Genomic DNA, 15,868 nt, shown 5'->3' with positions numbered 1-15,868 from the left:
GAATTCAACAGTCAGACTACTTGGTGCTGATGGCAATATACATGTATTTCACTCTTAAATGCTTGAGCAACATTTTTCAAAATTAGTCTCTGATTATGGGGTGTTTTAGTTTTTGGGTGCTTTGCTTCAGATTCTTTGTACTTAATTTCCAGAAGTTCTTAAATGCATCCAACCAGGGCCGGTGCAACCCGTCAGGTGACCTACGCGGTCGCCTAGGGTGCTAGCATTTGAGGGGCGGCATTTCGGGTCCTTCAGCAGCGACCGCGGCGGCCGGATCTTCGGCCGCCCCGGTCGTCGTCGGCATTTAGGCGGAGGGGGCAGGGGGCGCGGGGAGGGCCGCCTGCAGCAAGTAAGGGGGGGGCGGCACGCAGGGGAACTCCTCGCCCCAGCTCACCTCTGCTCCACCTCCTCCCCTGAGCACGCCGCCCCGCTCTGCTTCTCTCCCTCCCAGGCTTGTGGTGCCAAACAGCTGATTGGCGCCGCAAGCCTGGGAGGCGGGAGAGGTGGAGCAGCGACACCGTGCTCGGGGAGGAGGCGGAGCAGAGGTGAGCTGGGGCAGGGAGCTGCCGCATGGCTCCCCGGGCCGGGGGGAGCTGCCGGGGGGGGGGGGGGGGGGGTGCCACAGGGGGGAGGGGGGGGGCTGCGGCGGGGGGAGGGCCTGGGGGGGGAGGGCGGCCGGAGGGCTCGGGGAAGCGGGGGGGCGCAAGGTGAAAGTTTAGCCTAGGGCTAGAAACATCCTTGCACCCACCCTGCATCCAACTTTAGTTGCAGTTAGTAGGAGTTCTGATCAGCAGTATGCTCAGTATTTCTGAAAGGCACCCAGAATCATAAGCTACTTTTGAAATTATTTGCCTTACCAATTTTTTTTCATGTTGTTCCCATTTTGAAAGTTAAAGTGTGTTTTTTTTAAAAAGGAGGTGGGGATCTGTGGATGCAATTGGCACTTAAAAGAAAGAAAGTGTATGTATGTGGGAGGAAGGGGAAAATGTCATATGGCAGTTACTAGATTGCTTTATTGTTTGCAGAGAAAAGTGATGACTACTAATCTATGTGTGAATGCTTTCCTTCAAAATGTCTTGCTGCTAAGTATGTCACTAACCATAATATAGGAAAAAAAGAAAAAATTCCCAATACCCTCTTTCAAAATCCTTGCAATAATAATTCACACTGACTAATGCTCTACTAGGTCTCAGACATGTAATTTGGGATCTCATTCTTGCTCTGAGTGGACAGCATCAACTTCTGCGTCAGTGGATTTTCACTAGTGACAAGTTTGAAAAGCATGAGCAATCTATAGTACAGAGTATTTTCGGCATCAGTCCAACTGAATTTAAGACTCCTCAGCCTTGCTCTGCCTTGCACAGAGCAGATCTCATTAGTCTTCTTCTCTAAGTTTGTCCGATTAGGTCTTTTCTGTTCAGAGGTGTTAAAAATGACTGAGAACCCAGGAAAGGATCAGGAGGAAGATCTGTAGATACTACTATTGTGGCAGGGAATTACAAGAGGAGCTGACAGGGATGAGGTGTGTTTCATTCCAAGCTTCTGAACAGGTGTTTATAGCAGTCACTCTCAGAAGCTACTGCTTATGAAGAGAAGGAACACGTCCTTTAGGAATAAATAGCACATAATTTTTACACTAGAATTCTGGTTTCCTCTGTTTTTTCTCTTAAAGCTCTCTTTTGTAAGAGCTTGGTCACACGTCAATGTTCTCTCTTCCGCATCTGTAAAATTTAAGAAACCAGCTGCATTAAAAGAGAGAGCCCGACCACCTGCTCTTTCAGGTCTTACAGGCAGTGTGTCCGTAATCTGAGTGGTGTGAGGGTTCAAATGTATCTCAGACTTGGGCAATAATTTGTTTGCTCCCACATCGATGAACAATTTCTCAAGACAATTTGGACTTAAGACTCCCAATACTTAGATGAAAGGCCGTATGGAAAACAACCTCTGACTTGATCTGGTGCTCACCAAATTCTTCTCTATCACTGAGATCTCTTTTTTTGTATTCACCCTTTCTGATGACTACCTTGGCTCTTTCAACATAACTCACTTGCCTCCTCCTCCTCATCCTACTATCTGATCCTTTAGTGACTCCCAATCCATCAACAACCATGACTGTCTCTGCTTTCAACGCCCTCTTCCCTGCCCTCTTTCCTTTCCTCCATTAACTCAGTTATCAATTCTTCACAGTTTGCCATCCACCATTCCTAACTCATTTGCCCTTCTCTCTAATCACAAGGTTCCACCAGTTAACCCTGTATTCCTAGCTCACTTCCACCATCTGCTTCTTTCACTCCTGTGCTCACATTGCTCTGTCTCAGGCAGAAGTCCCACAATCGTGTGGACTTTCTCCACTATGAATGCTCTGTCTCTTCCTCAATTTCTTCCATCTCCATAGCTAATCAGCTCGACTTCCGCACACACATCCTATCCCACAATCCTTAGCCCAGCAACCATTTTGCCACATTTCACTTCCTCTGGAGCTCCCCACTCCTGCACCTTTCTTCTTCTCTGCTCAGGATCCCTCTGACTTCTTCAAAGAAGAAATTGATGAGATATGATAGGACTTTCTCTCTTTTTTCATTTCCTTTTTTTCTCTACTCTAACCTGTTTGTCACTCATCACTCATAAGGAAGTTTCTTGTCTGCTTTTCTCCTTTAAATCCTCCAGGGGCCCACATCCCATCATGCCTTGCCTCCACTCTCACCTTTCTCTTCAACCTCTTGCCTGTCTTCTGATTCATTTCTTTCCCCAGAATAGAAGCACGTTTTAGTTTACCTGCTCACAAAAATCCCACCCTGGGCCCTATCTGCTTCTCCAACTACCATACCATCTCCCCTTCATCTCCAAGCTCATCGAACATGCCGTCTACAACTGTACTTGGAGTTCCCTTCTTCCAATTCCATCCTAGACCCTTACCAGTCCCTCTTCTCAGTTAAAAAATAAAAAAGCAGGAGTCTCAGCAATACCATTCGAACCGCCTATGTGAATTCTGCTTGGTCTGTCCGTAACTATTTATACACTTACAAAAAGGTGTATAAATATGCTACAGAAGTCCAAGGGTCCCTTTTCTTCTACTTCCCCCTCTTATTACCAGGTCTGGAAAAAGTTCCATTTCTAGTCTTGTGACAGATCCCTTGATAAAATGGGTGACAACTAGTAGTTATAACAAAAAAACAAACCTGCCAATAGTAGATTGTTTTTCTGCATATGGATAGCAACTGCTCATAAGTATTTAAAAGCATTTGGCAATGTAAAGAGTTATGCACTATAATATAATTTAATGTAAAGTCTATTCATTGTTAAATATAATTTACAGTTGTGTGAAGAATTATGAGCTAGCTCAAAAGATATCCTTTCTAAGGATCTGTCATAAGCAAAGATTTTTTATTTTTAGAATATTTTGACACAAATTCTTAACCATATGAAAAGTCCTTATTACAACAGTTTGATTAATATTTTCTGTTTTTTAAAAACCATTCATTCACATTTGTTTGGCTAAAAGTAGTTTGTTTTGTGTAATATTTTCTGTTCCTTCCTTGTGGAACTTAAGAGTATAGTTTCAAAACAATATTAAGGCTATAAGCATTTAATTATTTTCTTTCCTTCAGAGCCTCAAACCTGCACTTTGAAAGACTTTCTCTGCGCAAATGGAGATTGTGTTTCTGCGAGATTCTGGTGTGACGGGGATTATGATTGTGCAGATGGCTCAGATGAGGTAGGCTTCTTCACAGGCAAAAAGAAAAAAAAAATTCCTTTACAAAACTGAGATCAAAATACAGCTTGCTGAAGTAGGATTTGTTTTCCCCCCTCACTGGGAAGCAACAAAAAACTCCATCCTTAGCCATCAAATATCACAACCAGTGGGGAAGGAAAATAGAACTAATGCTACTAGTTATATCTAAGAGAAATTCTCATTTAGCTTATGTAGCAGAAGCTTGTCTTTTTTGGAGGAAAAGAATGTGAGTTCTGTTCCCTGTGCTGCAAGTGCAGAATATAGTCACCTGACAATCATGCTGTCTGTGTACATACATTTCGCAGCCTCAGATAGTTTCAGTATTTACATGTTCTGTTTATAGTTTGCACCCGTTTACTAATATTCACATTCTACCCCAAGTCAACATATGCAACTCCTATTAAAAGCAGTGGCAGTTGCATGGAATAAGGGAATGAAGCCCCTTGATGATGGAGCACAGGGTATAAGCAGATGGTAAAAACAGTACTTCTGATATAGAAATATTACTAAGTAAATATTGTAACTATCAGAAATGAGAGAAATGGGAATTATACATATAACTCTAGAGCTGTAAATGGCTCTAAGAAATCAAAGAAATTAAGCTTATAGAATCCTTTAGGATTGCTAATTATATATATACTAAAGATATTTATTGATAGCATAACTGAGTTCTTCTTCCTACACTGATAAATGCACACAAATCTGCTTGTTGCTCTATGCTGTATCTGATCATGTTAAAATTAACTTTATTTTTTTTTCTGTAATAGTGTTGTTTTCCATCATTATATATAGCTCTGCTACATCTCATACATTTCTCTCAGATTTCTTTGAAATTTGCTACCACTGAGAATGTTGTGCCCTGATATCCTTTTTGTTTCAGTCTTCTAGTCTTGCCGTCCTATTTTGAGCATCTTTTACTATTGAACATTTAAGTAGTTGAAACATTTTTAATATATTTTGATACAGGGTAAATGGTTTCACAAGTAAATAAATACATTTGATAACACTTTATTAAGTAAAGACACCCCATAGAGAGCAGGCATCAATATATTAATAATAGTTTGGGGGAGGAGTTAATTACATTAATATTTACAGGTTAAAGTCTGCCAAAATTATGATCAGGACACCATAATTATACTACTAACAGTGACTCTCAAATAAGGTGCCAGCTATCCCATTGCAAAAACTGTACCCCTTTTTAAAGAGTGCTTTGCTAATTAAGGGCTCAATTCTGCCACCTTTATTCACAATCAGTAGTTTCTTATTGTGTAGCAAGGTACTTCTCATTGTTGAGTAAAGGTGGCAGAACTGGGCCCTAGCCATTCTGACTGGCTGACCATTTGCAAATGTTTTATATAATACCTTTATATTAATAGATATACTCAATTATATTGTTTTGTTTATAACAGCGATACTGTGAACCTGGTTGTTCAAAAGACCAGTTCCAGTGTTCCAATGGTCAGTGCATATCAGCAAAATGGAAATGTGATGGTCATGAAGACTGCAAATTTGGGGATGATGAGAAAAATTGTGAACCAGGTAGGTCTATATAAGTAATCATTAAATTTTCCAGGAAAAAAAATAAAAGTATTAAAAAGATATGAAGAACAGAAAAGAAAAAGTGAGTAAACAAATCAAGATGAGGGGTATCAGAAATAACAGGCACATGGCTCAGTAGGAAATTCATTGGTTTGTTGTATATGTGCTCCTTTTTGCAAAGAATTTCTGAAAAACTGATTTAGTTTCACATTACATTTCCAGATATGAAATAGAGAGTTCCTAGGGTCTGACCATCCATCCCAATGGCTTAGACCAGTGGTTCTCAAACTTTTTTACTGGTGACCCCTTTCACATAGCAAGCCTCTGAGTGTGACCCCCCCCCCCTTATAAATTAAAAACACGTTTTTATATATTTAATACCATTATAAATGCTGGAAGCAAAGTGGGGTTTGGGGTGGAGGCTGACAGCTTGCGACCCCCTATGTAATAGTCTTGTGACCCCCTGAGGGGGCCTGACCCCCAGTTTGAGATCCCCTGGCTTAGACCATGTGTTTTTCATTATCTCCCTGAATGACATGGTATGCTTGAGAATCGGGTGCAGCAAACCACAGTGCTCTTGAACTACATTGTTACTGCTACTTGTGGCTGGGCATCCACAGAGCAAGCAAACAGAAGGCTTAGGAGAAGGGGGGAAATGTTGTCCTGTGGTGCATATATGATACTAGGAGCAGAGCTCGAGCATTTTTAGTCTGAGCTCTACTACAAGAGTTCCTGTGTAAAACTAGGCAAGACATTTAGTCTGCCTTTTACTCAGTTTCCCATGCTGTAAAATTGGGATAATAATGGTTAACTTCCTCACATAAGGACTGTGGTGTTTAAAGCATAATAAGGTACTATAAGATCTTCAGATGTTAGGGTTATGCATTATTAATAATAATATTAGTATTCATTATTAAAATTTAGAAGAGATGTTCTATTTACCTGATATTATTCTGCACAGTTGTAAAAAAATACTTGAGCTGTTTTGTTTTTTGTCAAATTACCCTATACCTCTGATGTTTATATTGGAAACAATATACAAGATGCACGTAATTTTTTGTTAGTTTCATTGTGTATTTTGGCCCTGAACCTGTACTGTAATTTGCTAGTGCTGTCCTTTGTGCCCATGTAGAGTCTGATTGAAGTCACTCGTACTCTGTAGAGGCACCAGGGCCCATACCCACAGATCTGATGCATAACTGAATGCCTTAGAATGTGGAGTCTTTGGGATGAGAACCTTGTCATTTTTACAGTATAAAGTGCCTCACTCAATTCTGATGCAATATAAATACAAATTATACCCTACTCTTACTACACATTTTCTTTAGATTATTGAGATAGTTTGTATTAAATATATGGTGCCCTTCACCTCATATCTTGCTTAGAGTGGAAAACATTTTTAGTGCCCACCCCACTCAAAATGTGCAAACAAACAAAAAGGCAGGGGGAAAGTTTGGAATCCCTGAAAATGATGATCAGATGCTCCAGAAAGTTGGCTCCCAAAGCATCCATCGTGATCATCCACCTCCCTAAAACCAGTGCTGGGATTGAGAGGCCTGAGATCTGAATTCAGTTTCCATTGCAGAAAAGATTTGTTGTGTAACATGGGCAAATTTTTTAATGTTTTTGTGCTTCAACTTTACCATCTGTAAAATAGAATATTTTCCTACCTTACAAGAGTAATATGAGGCTTAATTCATTAATTAATAAAATCCCCTTGTTTACAGAGGGCCTGCACAAGACCTGTATGTCACTTAAGTCCCAATTAGCTATCAAAATGTATGAGATCCTTAGCTGGAAGATGGTATATTAGTGCAATTGTTTTACTTACTTTTATTATTGTTGTTGTTGTTGTTTGTTGTTATTGTTATTATTGCTATTGTATTTATATGTTATTGTTTCTCTTTGAAAATACACATTTATATTAGAGTGATAGAGGTAGTTATCACTGTGGTCAAGGTTGCCTAAGAGGTTTCCATACTAACATCCTGTTGTCTGTTACCCAGAACATTCTGAGCATGAAGACAATAAAAAAGTACTTTTGCCATAAAAAATACACTTGCAACTTTTTTAGCAGTGCCTTTAAGGAGCACAGCAACTTGTTTTTTGTCAAAACAGGCACCATAATTATGGATTATGGAATTTGCACAAAATATTGTAAATTACAACAAAATATGTTTATCTAATATGTTTTACATAATACTAACATTGAAATATGAAGTTACTTATTTATGAATTGCTAATGCTAAAATTTATGTTTGTAATTAGCATCTCCAACCTGCTCTTCAAGCGAGTATGTGTGTGCCAGTGGAGGATGCATCTCAGCATCTTTGAGGTGTAATGGAGAATTTGACTGTGCTGATGGCTCTGATGAGGTAACTGATGCATTTCTTTTGAGCCCCTTATACTATCTGATGTGAGGTTTACGATCAACAATTTTAGAAACTGAAAATTAATAAAACAAGAATTAATTCCATGAGCCCAATGTTTTCCCCACCAAATGATAAAGCAAAATATGCAAACATATAATATCGGAACATTTATATTCCAGATCTTGACTTGAAATTCAATAGCAGTTTCAATTGCATTGTAAATACACCTCTACCTCGATATAATGCTGTCCTCGGGAGCCAAACAATCTTACCACGTTATACGTGAAACCACGTTCTATCGAACTTGCTTTGATCTGCCGGAGTGTGCAGCCCCGCCCCGCCCCCGGAGCGCTGCTTTACTGCGTTATATTCGAATTCGTGTTATATCGAGTCGCGTTATATCTGGGTAGAGGTGTAGTAAAGAAGCAGCAGCAGCCAGGGCAATTAAATTCTAACAGCCTTGAAGAATTCTGCTTGGTCTGTCTATAACTGTATTGTTATTGTTAATGAATACTGCAGTACACATCTGTATTTAAACAGATGGATTGTGTAACAGAATGTAAAGAAGATCAGTTTCGATGCAAAAATAAGGCCCACTGTATCCCCATCAGATGGCTATGTGATGGAATCCATGACTGTGTGGATGGCAGTGATGAAGAAAACTGTGAAAGAGGTGAGACATTGTTCTTGTCCTTAAATGGTAAACTCTCAATTTTCTCCACTTATTTATATTTAAGCCTATAAACGTTAGCAGCACCCCAGAGTTTACTAAAGTGGATTAAATGAAGGCTCTGTGATCCCTTCTTACAAAGACATTACAGCTGTTCCTCAAATGCCTGGCTGCAATGTCACAATCATGCTGCTTAATTCTTTCACTTTGTATAACAGTTTTTTGTTCCATGGGAAAGAAAATAATGTGCCTTCAGTACAAGTATTATCAAAGAAGAAAATTCAGAATGTTAAAAAAGTCTATAGTTTATAGCCAGTTTAGGCAACATTAATATACAGAGCTGTACATTTTTCAAACAAGCTGCAAAATAAAACAAAACAGAAAAATAATAAAGGCCCCAATCTTGCAACTAATTCCATGTGGGTGGACTCCTGCGCCATTTAGGGGCTCTATGGTAGAGGGCCCACCCACAAAGAACAAGTTGGAGTATTGGGACCTAAGTGTTAAACATTTAGGTCCAAATCTGAATGCCTAAAATCCAAGCTTCTAAATACATAATTAGGCACCTAAATAGAAGAGGTCTGATTTTCACAGATGCTGAGCACTGACAAATCCCATACTAATCTCACTTCTTCAACCTTGCCTTAATAAGTAAAAGCAAATAGAACATCATTAAAAAGCTTCTGCACACAATTTTCCTCCTGAGGGATAGAAATGAAAAGGTAAACCACATAACAGTACTTATGCTCTAATCCTCCACTTAACGACTGCCTCAAGTACCATACACCACAAACTACAACCTTAACTCTGTCACTATAGGGATGCCAGACTCCAACACCTGACTTTTTTCAGTAAGTGTAACGTATAGAGTCTTGTGTGTCACAGCAGAGTAAAGCAAAGCATAATCAAGTCTTAACAAGAAAAATGCATGATTCAGCATCTTGGCAACTACTTGTTCCCAATCCTAAAAGCGATAGCAAAATTAATTGCTCCCAGATGAATGGTGTTGCATTTAGTTGTATAAAAATGCATGTTGTTCAAGTGAGCCAAGCTTACCATTTGATCCAGACATCTATGTAGAATTGACTTTTCCTTATCATTATTTACCACCATGAATGATGAGCCAACGTGATGAATGTTAATCACCTAACTGGCAGGTACAATATGAGTGCCACAATAGAAATGTCATTGGGAATTTCTTTCTTAAGTTTCATAAGAATGAAAGATAAGCCTAAGAGAGTTAAAGGACATCTCAGAAGCTTAGAATGTGTGGGCTTTGGTGTCTGGTAGCTGTCCGCATGGTAAAGTGTGTGTCTGTGGGTGGAAACAAATAAAGTATATACAGATCATCACTGTACTCGATCCTCCAGTAGCTGGGGTGAAAAGATTAGATTTGCAAGGTATCATTAAGGTCAGCAAATGGTGGGGGGAAGTGATTTCCAAGGTTAAAGGCTCCTCACATAAACAGCTTTGCCAACAGCATCCTTTCTTTTAGAATGAGGAGTTTAATCAAGACTATTGTTCTTAATTAAGTTATTTGATTTGATCCAAACATTCTACATTGATCATACTAAAAAAGAGTAATTTACAATACTTCTAACAAACTCTGTTAGTTTCAAAGACCTTGTGCAATGCAAATAATCAACAACAGAATCAAACCAGTCAGCAACTGTTATCTTTACTGAGAACAAAATATTGGACTTAGAACAAGAAAATGAAAGAAGTCAAATCATTAGAATAAGTAGCTTTAAAACTAGGAAGAGGTGAGGTTTTGTGAGGGTATTTAAAATTACAAAGGGAAACAGAAATATTAACTAAGAAGAGTATCACATTTGCAAGTGATGAAGCATGAATCATTGTAAGAAAGTGATCAATAAAGTTTAAAAGTGTAAAGAAATAGTTTTTTCTTTGTTAAAACTGCCTTTTATGTGCTTCAGTTATACCGCTTTGTGTAAACAGGTAGCAATACTTTGTCTTTTTATGTAAAGCACAAAACAGAACAAATCCCACTTCATCAAATGTTTAGTCCAAACTGACTGATCCTTGTTTAGACCAATATAAGTTACACTTTTCACATTTGAAAATAATTTGCATCCTAGAAGGTCAAAGTTTAAACAAGTCCAGTGTGCAAATGAAAATATAAAGTGACTAACAGTTCTTTGAGAAGCCTCCTAAAGATTCAAGTTACTGCCGTATTATGTAAGGAGAAAAAAACTGATGACTTGTGAAGTGGTCAAGGGGGAAGAACCCGGTATGCAACTCATAAAAAAGGTGATTTGTAAAGAGAAATTTTCAAACATTTTAGCATATTTTAAAAGAATGGGGAGTTATTGTCAATTAAATAAATATTCAAACAGATAAATAGTGTTGATCTTTAAATTGAAATAGCAACTAAGCCTGTCATTTCACTAGTCACTGCTACCACAAATGAATACAAGAAGCCAGAAGCTGTTCTTAATACTACAACATCTGTTCCTATTGTGAAAACTTCAAGTGGATGGATTATTAAAAACCTTGAACAAAACAGAAATGACTATATTACTTAGGTTAGAGAACTTAAAACCTAATAAACATGGCAAATTATTCTTATGTTTGTATTCACTATGCATGGCAATCTACCTAATGTTCTTAATTGTTTAAAAAACAAACGCCCAAACACCTGTTATTGTTTACTAAATTTCTTGTTAATTTGATAAAGAAAATCAATTCTGTATTGTGATATAATTGATATATGAACAAAATAATTAACAACATATTTAATAATCTAAATGCTAATTGAAGTGTTTTTAGTAGAATACAAGTTACACCACTTCAAGAAAGAGTTAGGCATATTGGAAAAGGAGGAAATACCATAAATACTTAGACTTTTATAATTAAGCATATATAATATATAAAGTAACTTCTGTCCCATGTCTCTCAATGGTCCTTTTTGAACTGAATTAACGAGCAAACCCAAACCGTCCACTCTGTTACTGAAAAGACACAAAAGGTGTTTGTTGGGCTGTTACGCTCTATTGCGCTATCACTTCTGGAATATATGGTCTGTGGCAGAGTGGATTTGGGAGGAGGAATGGAGAGCCAAAGTTGGAGCATCACAATCAATTTAGGACAAACCTGGAGAGGTATGGCCTTGAATAAGCTGGGACCTTTCTTTTTGTTTCTCCACTTGTACCTTGTAGCATTGTGTCCTGATGTACTCAAGTCCTTTGCCCTCAGAACTCTTCTGCAATAAAGAAAAGCTGCATAGAAGAAGATTAAAATAAGCTCCTTCACTGGGGGGTTTCGAAAAGAAGCTGGATAGCCATCTGTCTTTGATGGTTGAGACACAACAAATCCTGCGTCTTGGCAGAGGCTTAGACTATCTGACCCTGGCTGTCCCTCCTAACTTTATGGTTCTATGATTCTAAGATATTTTAACTATTATAGAGGCTGAATAACTTTAAGGGAACAGGAGTACTTGTGGCACCTTAGAGACTAACAGATTTATTAGAGCATAAGCTTTCGTGGGCTACAGCCCACTTCTTCAGATGCATATGCTTATGCTCTAATAAATTTGTTAGTCTCTAAGGTGCCACAAGTACTCCTGTTCTTCTTGCGGATACAGACTAACACGGCTGCTACTCTGAAACCTAACTTTAAGGGGAACACGCTACATGGGGTGGCTATTTCCTGACTCCTGTACCTCCTTCCCTGCCTTAGCCCCTCAAAGTCACACTGAACTTGGCTCCATTACAGGAGCCACAAAACAAAGAAAGAGCAATGAGTGGCTATGCTATGTTGGGGAAAATGTATTGAATGGCCATCTCCCCTTTCTGCAAGCCTCTCCCAAGCCTTCCCCATGGGATTTGGGCCTTTAAATTATGCTCCATGTTTCATTAGCTTACAGTAGAATATGGACAAATGAAAATAGGGTGTATTTGTTTTATTTATACCATGAATTCACAATGTATTTATTTCTTCAAGGGGGAAATATATGTAAAGCCGATGAGTTTCTGTGCAACAATTCACTTTGTAAACTCCATTTTTGGGTGTGTGATGGAGAAGATGACTGTGGAGACAACTCAGATGAAGTCCCTGAAATGTGTGGTATGCCTTTTGTTATTTTAATGCTTTGTATTCTGTGGCACTGAAGTGAATTAGTGAAGTAGAAATATGTACAGTTTACATCCCTCAATTTAGGAATATATAGAACTCACTTCACTATGTCTTTTCTGTCCAAGACTCTAAATAAGTTATGCTTTTCCTCATTTGACTTTTAAAGGTTTGTCTTAAATATGGTATACAAACAGTAGGGTTAGATAAAAACAAAACGTATATTAAATTATATTATTCTACAATCCAGTGGAGATTTTAAAATCAGAAATGGCAATAAACAAATACCTATTTTTTTCTCTCAAATGGGGTTTACGATTATTCTGGTACATCTCTGAGTCTGTATTGGAGACGTCACTTCCATTTACCAAGACTAAATGGACTCATAACACACTCAGGACCATTGCTGTGCCTTGGACCCCAGCCAAAGCAGGAGTCAGAGGAGGAGGGGCATTGTGGAAGTGCAGCCATTTGTTCCAGGGCAGAGGGATGGTCCTTGGGCTGCAGGAGGATGCGGGAGGTGGTTGGGTTGGAGTTGGGGAAGATCAATGGCTAGGGTTGGGTCTGTGGTGGGGGGAGGCCCTTCACCTCACTGAGACTGCCCTCCTGGATTCACTCCCTTCCTCTGCTTCCTGAAGCAGTTAGGAGGCTGGGGTGGTGGGGAGCTGGGAAAGGCAGTCTCAATGAGGAAAACCCGGATCAGAGGACAGTCAGCTGCATATCTCCCAGGGGTAGCTTCCCACTAGAACCAGCTCTGGACCCTACTTCACTTTGCTTCCCACTATCTTCCTCCTACATAAATACCTCTAAGCCCCACCCCCTCCTTTCCTAGAGGATGTGGAGTTTAACAGACATGCAAGCACAGATCTTTTTAGCCCATAGAGTGTTGAAGGATTTCAGGGCATGTCTATACATACAGCACTGCAATGGCGCAGATGTACTAGTACAGCATGGCAGGGGGTGTGGTGAAGAGACTGTGCCAACTTATGCCCGTTGGCATAAAAAACCCACCCCCACGAGTGACAGATGGTATGTGAGCTGGAAAAATGCTCCCAGTGACACAGTGCTGTGCACACTCGCGCTTATGCCAGTGTAACTTATGTTGCTCGGAGGGTGGAATATTCACACCCCTGAGCAACATAAGTTTTGCCGACATAAATGGTAGTGTAGACATAGCCTCAGTTGAAACTCACTGATTAAAAACATAAGATATAGGATTGGAAGGGACCTCCTGAGTCATCAAGTCATTGAGTGCAGTCCCCTAGTATATCAGGCAACCAAGAAATATTAAAGCTATCTTAAAACTAGTGGTTTTCTTGCCCCCACTACTCCTATTGGAAGACTGTTCCAGAATATCACTCCTCTTGTGGTTAGAAACCTTCCTCTAATTCCATGTTTAAACTTACTCAGTGGAAGTTCTTCTGTCAACATTGTCCTTTAGCTTAAATACCCTCCCTGGTGTTTACCCCCTGATACAGGGATGCTGGAACGGGGGGGGGGGGGGGATGCAGGGGCCCAAGGCCCTCCCATTTTTTAAAGCTGCCCTGGAGCTCTAACCGTGCCTGGGCTGTGCCCATGGTAAGGGCTGGGTCTGGGTAAGAGCAGTGTGGGCAGCTGTGGAAGCCTGGGTCCCTCCACCTGCCCTGGGTGGGGAGCCCGGGCTCCCTGGCTCGGCTCCGGCTTCTGGCTTGTCCGGGGATAGGGCCACCAGGGGAAGAGGAGTGTTGGGGTGGGGGCGTGGCCTTGGGAAGAAAAGGAGGGGTTTCAGGGAGGAAGTCGGGGGCCCCTGCCCCCCCCCTTTTGGGAAGGCTCCACTGTCCCTGCCCTGATGTATTTATAAATAGTAATTATATACCCTTTCAGCCTTCATTTTGCTCACAAAATCTTTCACTACAACTTGTTCAATTTTAGAGTAAAGCCCTAAACAATCTGAGTGTTTACTGGAGCTTTCATAAGTGAAACTATGTCATGAGCCTTTAGTGCCATCAACTAGATACATGCAACTGAACCAGCTCCTCTAAGCAACCTGTGTGACTTCCACTGAGGGACAGATCAGCAGGACAGCTGGCTCAGCTTCTGGTCTCTGAGCGAGTAGAGGAAGGGAGGTCCCAGCTGCTTCTCAAGATTCAGCAGTGGTCATCACTATTAGCAGAGAAAAAATAAAACATTGATTCCAGTGAGTGGAGGGATAGAAATAACCAAAAGATGACAAAAGGAAAAGACAGTGTGACATGAAAAATGACACAAGCATGGAAAATTGAGAATGGGGCAAATATGAACAAGATAAACCAATTAAAGAGAGATATTGCTTCTGAAAGTGAGAGCATAATAAACCATTAGAAAACAATACATCAAAATGATGAGGGCAGGAAAGAGGAAACAGTATAGAGATGGCGAGATTATGTGATAAATACATGGGAAAAAGGAATCAAGAGACCCTGGGTTATGGTCTAAGTTGTGTGAGTGCTTTATGACCTTGGACAAGTCACTCCATCTCTCTGTGCTTTAGTTTTCCTATCTATAAAATGGGAACAATTATACTTACTCCCCTTTGTAAAGTCATTTGAGATCTATGATTAAAAGAATTGTGAATATATGTATTATTAACTAATTTATTTAAGATTGTTTATGTTTATATTTTTCTAGCAGATGTCTTTTATCTCTTGTGAGTTTAAGTGTAAGGAAAGGGGTGGAAACTCGAATTGGCCAAAGTTTTTCTACTATGAACATTTTCCAGCTCTCTATTGACAACTATATGTGATTGTTAGCATAAGCAGCTGGGCTCTGCTTCAACACTAGATAAGCTTTTGAGCAACTCCAATATATCCTGCCTCCTTTTTTTAGAAAAAAGTCAACTAAATTATTTTACAGCCTTAAAAATTATCTCATCTGCCCTCCCAAAAATTCTAATTTCAGCCTTGTAAAATAATAAAATGTTCATAAAGTAACAACTGCTTAAATGCCAGCTCATCACATCAGGAGGGCATAAAATCATGCAATACTTACACATCCAGTGCTCATTTGCCACACTGGAAGGAGGCACAACACAAAGACAGTAAGCTTTATGAGCAACTGAAGGATGCCTGTGCATAACTAAAAAAATTGTTATTATTCTATATTAATGGCTGCTATCTGATGTTTTCTTTATACAGTCAAATTTCCATGCCCACCTACAAGACCCTACAGATGTAGAAACAACAGGGTTTGTCTGCGACCTGAACAGATTTGCAATGAGATTGATGACTGTGGTGATAACTCAGATGAAGATCACTGTGGTAGGTGAATTTACCTTTTAAGGCATTTGATTAAAAAAACAATTAAAGGTAAATTTATTACAAAGATTAAATTGTACTTATGAAAAGCTTAATTGAAAGTTTGTGGGTCATAATTTAACTCTCAAGACAATTAGGCTTGACATCTTTGCAACTCTTTAATGCTTCATGGTCATTTCCATTTTTATGT

The 15,868-nt window shown here is 39.6% G+C and overlaps 1 protein-coding gene across 1 annotated transcript in view; it reads left to right on the top strand.

Annotated features, from left to right (window-relative positions):
* Positions 1-15,868, top strand: part of LRP1B (LDL receptor related protein 1B) — a 1,279,381-nt gene that overhangs the window by 1,146,757 nt on the left and 116,756 nt on the right. The window contains exons 68-73 of the mRNA XM_026647738.1: positions 3,609-3,715; positions 5,143-5,272; positions 7,541-7,647; positions 8,185-8,317; positions 12,278-12,400; positions 15,559-15,681. Coding sequence (XP_026503523.1) covers positions 3,609-3,715; positions 5,143-5,272; positions 7,541-7,647; positions 8,185-8,317; positions 12,278-12,400; positions 15,559-15,681 — 723 coding nt within the window. The remainder of the gene's footprint in view (positions 1-3,608; positions 3,716-5,142; positions 5,273-7,540; positions 7,648-8,184; positions 8,318-12,277; positions 12,401-15,558; positions 15,682-15,868) is intronic.

Source organism: Terrapene carolina, unplaced genomic scaffold, assembly GCF_002925995.2.
Source record: "Terrapene carolina triunguis isolate 2854851 unplaced genomic scaffold, T_m_triunguis-2.0 Scaffold62, whole genome shotgun sequence".
Classification (NCBI taxonomy): Eukaryota; Metazoa; Chordata; order Testudines; family Emydidae; genus Terrapene; species Terrapene triunguis.
This window is presented reverse-complemented; position numbering and strand designations above follow the sequence as displayed.